Source organism: Stegodyphus dumicola, chromosome 12 (assembly GCF_044657685.1).
Source record: "Stegodyphus dumicola isolate Sdum_Otavi_A_Nest chromosome 12, ASM4465768v1".
NCBI classification, from domain to species: domain Eukaryota; kingdom Metazoa; phylum Arthropoda; class Arachnida; order Araneae; family Eresidae; genus Stegodyphus; species Stegodyphus dumicola.
Window position 1 is genome coordinate 68,470,723 of NC_140779.1, and position 11,771 is coordinate 68,482,493.

Here is an 11,771-nt window from a genome sequence, read left to right on the forward strand (position 1 = left end):
TGAGGAAAAGCCGCACAATGAAAATTATCCCATATTGTAAATGAAATGTCTAAACTGTAAATTAAATATATAAATGCTTACGAAATTTCGTCATAAATGTCTTAAAACCTCGTAAATAACTGTGTGTGCAGTCTGCTATTTCATGAATACTTTTCTGGAACTTTGTCAGCCTTAATGAATAGTGTAACATTGTCAGCATTACTGAAAACATTTCTAATAGTATGACAAAACTTAACGTAAAATGTACTACACGATTTTGATACAGTAATAAACTTATTGAAATCTCCAAGGCAGCGGTTTTTGGAAATTTATTTAGCTAGGGAACTTTTCAGTATAAGTAAAATTTGAATTCACATGATTCTTCAATGAACTTAAATTCTTGACAGCTCATCTTCTGTACAGAAAGTTCATGGCCCAGTGATTTTGCACACACACAGCTTTGCATTTTACTTCTTTTCATTCTATCTCTGCATATAATAAAAGAAAGAGTCTGTCTGTCTGTGTATGTGTGTGTCTTTCGTTTGTGCTGCGCTTAAGCTGATAAACCCAGGGCTACGAAAATTTGGTGCATAGTGCATCTAGACAAAAGCAGTGCACCTTAAAGCGATTTTTTTTTTTTTTTCAAAATTCGAATGATATTCTTTTTTATTTTACCTTTTTTGATGAAAACACATCATTTTGAATAGTTTCATTCTTTTAGAAATATGGTTTTGGCAACAGTTTTTCATTCAATGCTTTGTATACTGGATGTTGAAAATATGAGATAAAATATTGTTAATTATGCACGCAACACGCACATCGCAATCTTCTTATTCTGACGCGCATGTGTCTCGCGAGAGACAACAGAAAGAATTTCCTTTTTTTTTTCCCTCTCTTTCTTTATTAGCTAATGACAAAGAGGTTTGTATATTTTGAATTATAACATACACAAAGCACAATTTTCATTGGTTATTGCTTTCTGATGATAGTTTCGTTCTTTTAGAAATGTGGTTTTGGTAATAGTTTTCCATTCATTCCTTGGATACTGGACTGCGGATTGTTTTCTCTTGAAAATATGAGATTTATTGCTTATTTCATTGTAATTTTTTATATTATGTTTTAATTATATAAAATTTTAATTATATAAAAAGATTTGCATGAATTGTTTTATGAAACAAAGTTCTTAACTTCCTTTATACCATTTGAATTCTTAAGATTTTGCAGCGGGAAGTTGGTTAATTTATTTAATAGGATAATTAACATTTGTATTAAGGGATATTACTTATTTCATTGTAATTTTTTAATATGTGATACATTTTTGATAAGGTTGTTCTGCAGAGTAAAATTCTGTGCAGGTTTTAAATTTAATGGTTGGTGTTCCCTTTAGGCATTTTTACGGTACATTTAAAAGCCAGAAGAAGGCGAGACGCGTAGCGGTTAGTAAAGTATAAAATCGTGTCTACGAATGTCGCTTTTATTTTCGGAACTGTTCGTCATAAGTATATATGTACTTCTAATTTCAAAAATGTTTTTAATAATTCTAGTATTCATGCTTGGCATTTTAAAATTTTTAAATTCAGTTTTATAAAAATTACGGTATCTATCTTTTTATACGATCCCCTAGTTCGTATATTTAGGAAAATGTTACATTATCACAAAAAATAAAATACAAAACGTTTGACTCTCGTGCGACAAAAACGGATCGAGATATTTAATTTCAAGATTGTTACATTTCATGTCATTTTCCTCTTACCTTGGGACTGGTTAATAAATAAATTGGGATAATTCTAGGCTGATTTTTTTTCCTTTAAATGTCATTCAACGATATGTTTCTGTGATTTATTCATATACAATTTTTAATTTACCTGGTACGCCGAAAGAGTTTTCACAAAAGTAATTTATAAGTTTTCAAATGCTAAAAGTATGCTATTAATCTTCTCATGAATATAATCATACAACTATTCATTAAACTAGACATACTTTTAATTTAGGTGTATTTTGTTACAAATTAGCTTTATGCCAATACCGAAGCTTGCCATTTTTTTTTAAAGGCGAATTCTAGAACATTCCGTGATTTTTTTTTTTTGAAAGCTTTATATTAATCAATACTTTTTAAGGCAATCTGCTTATTAATGCTCATAATTTTATCTATTAATATCGTAAACCTTCTTCCAAATTGATATTTTAAGTTACGTACAAATGCAAACATTTCGCTCTTATTTGTGTACAACTCCCTGAATGCCATTTTCAACTTTAAAATGAAATATCTCGATCAATTTTGTAGTACAGAAGTTACACTTATTTTTTTTTAAATCAGTACAAATTTTCTTATATGCAAGTATAGGACCTGGAAAAACGTATAAAATAATTAGACTTCTTAAAGTTTTAGAACATTGATATTTTTAAATTTGAAAATGCCAAAACATGACCATTGCTATCATTTGAAACATTTTTGTAATGCGAGGCAAACGGTTACAAGGATAAAGGTCAGGTAAGGATTTTGTGTACACAATGCATATTTGCCTTTAAAGTATGAAATAATAAAAAGAGATAAAAAAAGGACTGCTTTATTATTATTATTATTATTATTATTATTATTATTATTATTATTCCCCTATTTTGGCTTAGTTAAGTTTTATTGCAATTATTTAGATAGAATATAATGAATTTGGAAAATTTTAACTTTCTTATGGTTTATCCTGTTAATAACATTATTTTTAACTATATTTCTTTACCATGCGCAGATGGATAAATCGAACAACTACTTAGAAAAACGTTTTTTAAGCTCTGGAAACATCATATTAACTACATTTTGCTTATGCATATTAAAATTGTAATTTTATGCACATTATTGTTAACTTCTTTATATTTTCAGTTCGCTGACACTTTCAATTTTAACCCTCACAAATGGATGTTGGTGAACTTTGACTGCTCGGCCATGTGGTAAGATTTATAATTTGTTGAATTAACTAACAGGCTTATTTACAAAAGACTAAAAGTTTTTTAATTCCTCTCTCTATTTACCAGAAAACACGAATTTTTATTACGGGGTTTTCTAAATTAAATAGGGACTATTTTTATCAACTGTCTCGTTATTCTAGCTGACAAGTGACATAAAAAAATCTTCTGGCGGTTTACAGGTGGTCCTCGATAACCCTGGATAGAATGGTTGCACTTAAAGATGTTTTTAATTTATGATTTCTGTAATTTTCAGCCTTAATAACGGTGCAACTTCATCAAATTTAACGCCAGTGCGAAAATGTGTGAAACTCTTTTAGTGATCAAATTTTGAATTTCAGATTTGAACATTTTCTAGGCGGCAGCATAACTAGAACATTAATGACAGTGCACATTTATTAAAATTAAAAAATTAAGAAGTAAATTTATTTTTTTCATTTCAGACGGTTGTCAAGAGTTACGGCCCCACATTTAATTTCAATATCGTCATATTTTTAAGACGAGGAATATAAATTAACTTAGGCATAATAGGTTTCTATAGGTCTGTCGCTTTCCATCGCTCGGCCATAAACACAACTCAGCTAATCATTGGCTATTAACGTCACGTGGTGAAAAGTGCGATAATGAGGGATGTTTTAATGATCAAAAAATTAATCATACCATTGTTTCCTTGCTATAGTATTTTCTCTATTTATTTTCTTTTTTATCCTTTATTTAGATATTAGATTACTTATCTTTTTATCCCTCTTCAGTCACTCATTAATTCAAGACCCTTTTTCTGTTGTTAAAGGATTTGCAAAATTTTTATGACAATAAAGTAAATGAGAGTATTATTGATAAAGTTTTACAAAAGAGTCCACAAACTTTAGGCGTCATTGATGACTTTTCTCAGCATCATTTTATTGAAAATCCCAGGTGATCCTATCGAAGGACTTTTTCCTTCGTCACGGATCACAGAAGAGAACTTTCGTATCGATGTATTGCGTGAACTCCTGTTCTCCGTAGACATAAGTTAACAGAGTCTCAGAATTCAAAACTGAGCTCATCAACTAGAACATCACACTAAACGTCATTTTCGCTAACCAGCAGATTGGAAGCAGATTGGTTATTACTAGTTTCAGTTGTGTTAACTGTTTCGATCAGCATCAAGAAAGTCAAAATGGAGGGCTAGTCAAAAGAGATCGAAGCATTTTAATATTAAATTTGTTCAAGAAAATTGAGAATTAATTCTATGATGATTTCAATAAAAGAGTCTAACAACAATAGACAGATGCAAAGGCATCGTCTTAGGAAGGGATATTTTATATTTTCAGTTTGTTGTACATTTAAGAAACATTTCATTTAAAATTTAGTTTTCTTTTTTCTCATTGTATATCATAAAAGGTCTTGAATATTATCACTTAGGTACGCGGTATTACTTCGTTTCCAGGGTGAAGAACAGGCAGGACATCACTGAAGCATTTTCCGTTAATCCCACTTACCTCAGGCATGATAAAGAAGGACTCATTCCAGATTACAGGGTAAGAATATTGTTTTGAATAATAATGATAAGGGTCAAAGGTGAAAGTTTGGCTATTTAAATTAAGGCAAAGTAGTCTAGACGTACTTTTTAAACCAGAGATGCATTCGAAAATGGCTAAGAAAAACCGACTCGTATTATGCGTTAGATAAATAATTAAAGAAAGGAAAGCATCCAAAAAGCTAATTCATTAATTCCATAAATATTAAGCGCGGTATGAAACTACCAATGTTCTATGTCATATTACTCGACCACAGGTGGCCCAATGGTCATAAATCCTCAGCCTGGTTCTTTGACTCCGTGGCAATAATGAAATCAATTTTGAAAATAATTTTTCAAAATGGTAGGGCTATCGAGATCCTGGATGTGATTTAAGACATGGCCCAATGCTTCACATTCTAAATTAAGAGCTGCTTATTTTCAATATCAGACCATCATGCCCACCTTACTACAACTTCTTTCATGGGCTTGCTGGCTAGAAAGTTAGCACACATTTAAAAAATAAAATGGGATTTTCCAAGTACAGTTAAACTTCTCATGGTGGTGATTTCCCGTAGGGAAGGGCTTCTGCATGTGGCCAATATTTCTGTGTGAGGACATAAATCATGGATATTGAATAATAATACCGATAATCGTATTAAGACGATGATATCCACAGAATGCTAAAATCATGGGGAACCGTAGATGATCTTCTTAAGAAGGTTTTACCATATACATGTTCATATTTTCACACGTTTGTATGTATATTTCAATAGCTGACCATTATGCAATTTTTTCACATGATTAGGACATTTTTGCCTTGAACTTTTTTACGCCACTACAAGGGCCGGAAGGGGTGGCCATTTCATTATGCAAGCACCCAATAGGTGGTCATTGCCTGCTATGATGGGACAGGCAGTTACAACCATGCCTTCTCCGGGTTTTTAACTCGGGCCCAGCGCTATCGCAGTCAGAGCCACTAACCACTCTAGCGGCTGGGTGGCTTGCCTGGAACGTTAGTCAGTGAATTTAAAGCATCAATAAAGGATAAATATGACTTTTTCTTGCCGCTGGAACGTTTTTACGTGAGATTAAAGGATTGTTGCAGAACGAACTTCGCCACTAGCGGGTATTTAAAATAACACAGATTTAAATGCTGATCTACTTAAAATGGCTCGGGTAAATAAAATAAAAATAATAAAAAGTTTTAAAATCGGCTATCAAAAATGGCTAAAGCCGGAATAATGTTTGGCAGGGCTGGAGATAGGACGTAATTGCAAGCGGGCTGCCACAAGCTGTAACTCTAAAACATTCAAACTCTCGGCTGAACTACTCTATTATTCTGCAATAATAGTCTACAACTAATTTGCTTTCTGTTGAGCATTACGGAAAGAAGAAGTTATAGTAAAGTTTCAGATCATAATAGCTTGTTAATTAACATAAAATCCTACGAAGTGTCACATAGTGCGAATGGCAGTTTACACCCTGATTGCGCAATATGTGATTTATGTAGGGCATGTGGATAGCAGACCAACAGGATCTGCAATAAGTGTCTTTCACTGAGTGTATGTATACATGATATTCCCCTTTCAACGTATATGTGCTGTGTGTGCTCAAAAAAAGCCTCATAAGGAACTTATACACATTTTTAATTCAGTCAGAAGTCAGATTTTAAATTAGAAACAACATTACGAAAGTAAAAACAAATATCATCTTGTAGCAATCCATGACTTCATACGATGACATTCAATGCTAATGTCTGGTTTTAAATGACAGACATTATCTGTGATTCATTAAGTTCATGGAAATGTAGATAAACTCCTGTGTGCAAAAACAACCTTTCCATTGATTTTCTAATGCTTATCGATATTTGGAATCTTCAGATATGTAGAATTATAAGAAAATAGATTTTTAAAATAATTTACTATTCTTTGGTTAAAATCTCTTTTATCACTTTCAGCACTGGCAGATTCCGTTAGGGAGACGTTTTCGTTCCCTCAAACTCTGGTTTCTCTTCAGAATGTATGGAGTAGAAGGACTGAGGAAACACATTCGAAAAGTAAGTAAGAATTTGTAAAGATTAATAAGCTGAAATGCTTACGATTATTTCCAAAACAAAGCTTCAGCCAAACATAAAGAAGGGAATTTAAGATAAAACTGTTGAAGTTAAGCAAGAATGTTATGACTGATTGAAAATTTGCTTTTCAGCAAGTGGCACTGGCAAAAGAATTCGAAAAATTGCTGCACAATGACGAAAGATTTGAAGTAGTGGGACCAGTTCTTTTAGGATTAGTTTGCTTCCGAATAAAAGTAAGAAAAATGTTTTACATTTAAATTTCTGAGTTTACAATGATCTGGAATATTTTTCAGTTCTGTTGAAGCGACCTGTGTGTACCAATAATTTAAGTCATCTAATTACTTTATTCAAGTAGTGTTTCTTAGTAGTTGGTTACGTAAGCCTGTATATATTATTACACATATATTTTTTCCCATGCCATATATTGTTAAGCAAATTTAACTATATTACACATACTTCAATAAAATATCAGAAATTATTGATGGATTGTTTCAATGGAATAGAACTTTCCGAGAACGTTAAGTGTCGGAAAATTATCCCAGTTTTCTTCAGGCGGAGTTTATTGGGTTCTTTAAAAAATAAAGTCCATAACCGCTGCAAATACGCCGGGCGTGTATTTGTTTTTGACAACTGTTTAATTTTAATTTAAATTTTTCACAGAATTTAATCTAATACCATTTTGAACCCGAGGGGAAAAGCTATCAAGTCAATGTCTGAATTTTTCTTAAATTCACTTATTTGTTAAATAAGAAAATGGAAATTGCTGAATCCCTGCACAACTTATTCAAGACAAGGAATTAAGAACTGAAATGCAGATTATGAGAAATTATTCGGAATGATATCTGAATGCTACGATGAGATATTTTGTAATTTTATTGACAAAAAAAATTCTTTTATTTAAAAAGTACGGAAAGCACAATATAAAATCGTTTCTCACTTCCATGCACCTAAGCGAATCATTGTTTTCGATTAAAACTGCTGCAAAAAGGAATTTCAACTCTCAGCATACGGAAGAATATGTTGAATGTATCGAGTTTGACTTTCTTTGTGAGCATAACTAGTTCTAAATAGATGTTAAGCGAACTATTGCTTAACATCTGTTTAGAACTATGTCTGAAACAACTACAGAGCCTTGAAAAAAGGTTTAAAACAAACATTTTATTTAACAGAACTTAGAACAAAAATTCGTGTCTTCTACTTAACAAAATCAACCCCACTTGTGACGATGAAACTAAAATAACAGTCAATTCAAATTTAAAACATGGTCTAGTAGTCAAAGACTACAGAATTATATTTAAATATGACTCAAAACTCTAACCGATTTAACAATTTAAATGCCGGCAGGATACAACGCAAAGCCAGTTAATCACAAATTTAACTTAGATGGTAGAACGAAAGTAACACTGCTTCGAGAAGCAGAAACATGCTCTGTCTTACAGTCCAAAAACTTCAGATTAAATACTCTCTAACTAATTTACATTTCTGGCGAGCAAACGGAAAACAGAAATTATATTAAAGGTTGAAAATATAAATAATTGATTAGTGCAAAATAATAGTAGCTTTACAAACAAATAGGATCTGCCTCCCAAATGGTGAGATATTGACTATAAAAGTGCTAGATATCTTCCTATTCTCGGCATCATTTCGGGAAAGGGATGTTATGCTTTACCTCATACGTATTGCTTTTAAGTTTTGTAAGTATTCCTTATAAGTATTGCTCATAACTATTGTAATCTTCAAAACAAACGTTTGGAGATTTTTTCTTTTAACTAGGCATCATCCCTTACGAAAAACGTTTAAAGAGGTTGATAAAGCTTTATAGAATTTTCTATAGAAAATAGTATAGGCAATTCTGTATAGCAAAGAATCTCTATAAAATTCTATAGATATTTTATAAAGCTTTCACAGAACAGAATCCCATAGAAATGTCATTTTGCAAAATCTCACAGAAATGTAATAAAACCTTAACAGAATGGTATTCCAGAGAAATTTCTTAAATTTTCAATCTGTTACCAAAGCAAATTTTTAGTTTTTGATGTACCATATGGGTTTACAGAGGAGTAAAAGTAAACACATTTTATTCACATGTGTTAAATAATTTTTAAGTGGAAATTTTACATTTTTTCCTGTAGCTTAGTGTTCTTTTAGCTTCTAAATTTATATAATAATCGATACAATTTTTTGTACAATATTGCTTATATAATACACAAATTAAATCTTCTGAAAGCGTAAAAATTGATTAAAAGATTAAATTTATGCTGCTAATTACGAAATTTTATTTCCTAAAACGAATGCTTTAATTATTATACTGTAGAGACATTTGGTTAATTGGAAGCAGGCGAGATGAAAAATGAGCAATCGCCTTCACCGGGAATCGAACCACGGACCTATGGAATACCGGCCCAGCGTGCAGAACCACTACACCACGAAGGCACGCTAGGAAGGCGGGAGAAATACCTTATAGTACATATTCGTCTGATAAGAGAAATGGTTTCTTAATTTTAATTAAAGATAATTTAAAATATATTCATTTTTATATAAATTATTTTTGAAATCAAAACAATACTGAAATTTGTTTACTAACAAAAAAAAATCACATTTGTTCCGAAAGTTTTTATTCCCTCACGTCATAGATAATTTCAAAATTTAGATACGGTTCAAAAGCTGTACTCAAAAATGAAAATTATATTTAATTTTTTCTAATTTAAAAAAAATTGATAATTTTATAATGCTTTTAAATACTTAAAAACCTCCTATAGGATTTTCTTTTATAGTAAAATAAAGTAATAAACTTGTTTTAATTTTTTAGAATTATGGCCAAATTTTCTGTAAACTGAATCTCAGATTCTCTAAAACTCTATTAGTTGATTCTGCACCCATTGTATAAGATACCATACGTGGAACCTTTGGAAATTATACACATATTTATAGAATATCTGCATAAATCTTTATCAAATATGTACACATATCTCTATAGAATATCTGCATAAAACTTTATCAAATATGTACACATATCTCTATAGAATATGTAAAAACATTTCTATAGCGTCTCTGTACATAATTCTACAGATTAGAGATTCTCAACCGAGGGAGAATTTCATAGTTTGAAGGGGGATCGGTCAGACTTTTATTTATCTATATGTTTATGAATATCAAAAGAGATTAGAAAAGTGATAAGACATTCGACCAAAATACCGTTAGAAATTGTAGGGTCTTTGCGTCGCTACGCTACCAAAAGAATGCCAGTAAGAAATGTAAAGAAACCTCGCGCATAAAATATCCGTGCTTGAAGATGCACGTGATGTTAACGTTAATGGAACGTTTTGAAATCGTTGATCAAAAATTCAGTTTTGAGTTTGTTAATTAAAAATTCGTTAAAGTTTTACAAAATATGAAATATATAATAAAACAAGTTCCACATTTGGGCTTCCAGATGCCTATAGTCGACTAGAGGACGACGTTATTCAAAATTTGATGTCTCTAGGTACCGCTGTTTTTTCTCAGTGCAAGAAACATACATACATTCATGCAGATTCTTTGTAATTTAATTTCTTTAAATATAATGCAGGGTTCTAACATTTGGTGGCAACAATTTGAAAAGTGAAACGCCGTTTATAGTGAACCAGCGCAAAATACCAAAATGAAATCAATAACCCGTCTGGGCAAATTGTCCTTTTGAGCTAATAAATGTATTTTTCAAGTATTGAAAAGGTGGGCAATGGTGAAAGGGCTACATAACGCAAAAAAAGTTGATAACCACTGCTATAGAACCTACATCTAAAATTTTATCGAATTATACATATCTCTCACAGTTTTTAAAAAATTGGGCCGTAATTCTAAAGAAATTTAAAACTGGATTTTTTACCGAATTGTATAAGTCACTTTCGTAAGGGATATTTGACGACGTTTTCCAATCTGGCATCTATCTCTCCGGTAATGTTGTTAATGAGAAAGAAAGAAATGCAACACCAGACACAATGAGATCGACAAAGTTTATGGTAAAATGATACCTTTCCTAATTTTAGAAAATTATAAAAATTTATTTCCGTAAATTTGTTGTGTATAATTGAAGAAGTGATTAGATGCTTTCGCAAATCATTTTTGTTCTTTTCAGTATTTCATTTTATTTCCAGCTGTGTTTTATAATAAACTGTCAGTTTTTTATTAATTATGACATTCAAAAGAGGAAATCCTTTTTAAATCTTATCATATGGCTCAAAGACCAGCGAAGAAGTTATAATATTTTATTTTATTCAAATTGTTCTTATGTACCGATACCAGTTTTACACAATGTGAAGTAGTTATTTTTCATTAAAGAAAGATCGGTTATCTTAATTATTAATTTCCTTTCCTGCTTTTAATTTACTAAAAATATTTTTTGAATTTTTTATATAATAATACACACACACACACACACACACATATATATATATATATATATTTGGTTCCCACAGGGACCGGATTCGCTCAACGAAGATATTTTGAAACTGATCAACGAAAGGAAAAATATCCACATCACGCCTACTCGAGTCAGAGGACGTTACATTCTCCGATTCGCCATCTGTTCCCGTTTGACAACCTCAGATGATGTCCTTTTTGCTTGGAATGAAATTTTAGAAGTGCTTCATCTAGTCAAGGGCAAATAAAAATAATCCTACTACGTTTATCTCTGTATTTATCTATTTTTTTGCCTATAGTTATTAAGAAATATCTGTTATCTGCTTCATATCACACAAATAATAATAGCAAGAGATTCAGCTGAACTTGCAATTTATCGTTTCTCTGAGTGGCAGCAATATCTGACTGTTGTAAATATTTTATATTTGTTTATGCTTTTAAAACAGTAACAAATAAAAATATTTAGTCTATACAAATTTACGTCTTTCCTTCACCCCAAACATTTAATGTTGTGATCTCTGTTAATACTGTGAATGATGTATATTATTTAAACAATTAATAAATTTGTTGTCTGCGGCTTTCGTGTGATATTCTTTAAGCAGCCCAAGACAGCAGCCTAAGTATGCTACAATAATATAACTTCAGTCAGATGAAACTATTGCGTAACTGCTTTAAAATGTACATTTTTATATATTATAGTGGCTCACAGTTGTTTTCAGACACTTGCGTGTTTCAGTTTTATTTGCAAATATCAGTTAGTAATAGGGAAATCTCCTTACTTTTCTTTCATATATATACTATTGATTATCTATTTCAAAAACCTGGTTTTGAAATAGTTATTCAAAAAAATATTTAAAATGT

The 11,771-nt window shown here is 31.1% G+C and overlaps 1 protein-coding gene across 3 annotated transcripts in view; it reads left to right on the plus strand.

The window, feature by feature from the left end:
• Nucleotides 1–11,488, plus strand: part of Ddc (aromatic-L-amino-acid decarboxylase) — a 69,353-nt gene extending 57,865 nt beyond the window's left edge. For all 3 annotated transcript variants that reach the window (XM_035363753.2, XM_035363755.2, XM_035363754.2), the window contains 5 exons: nucleotides 2,855–2,922; nucleotides 4,367–4,457; nucleotides 6,396–6,494; nucleotides 6,644–6,745; nucleotides 10,967–11,488. In XM_035363753.2, coding sequence (XP_035219644.2) covers nucleotides 2,855–2,922; nucleotides 4,367–4,457; nucleotides 6,396–6,494; nucleotides 6,644–6,745; nucleotides 10,967–11,158 — 552 coding nt within the window. In that variant the 3' untranslated portion in view covers nucleotides 11,159–11,488. The remainder of the gene's footprint in view (nucleotides 1–2,854; nucleotides 2,923–4,366; nucleotides 4,458–6,395; nucleotides 6,495–6,643; nucleotides 6,746–10,966) is intronic.
• The last annotated feature ends 283 nt before the right edge of the window (nucleotides 11,489–11,771 follow it).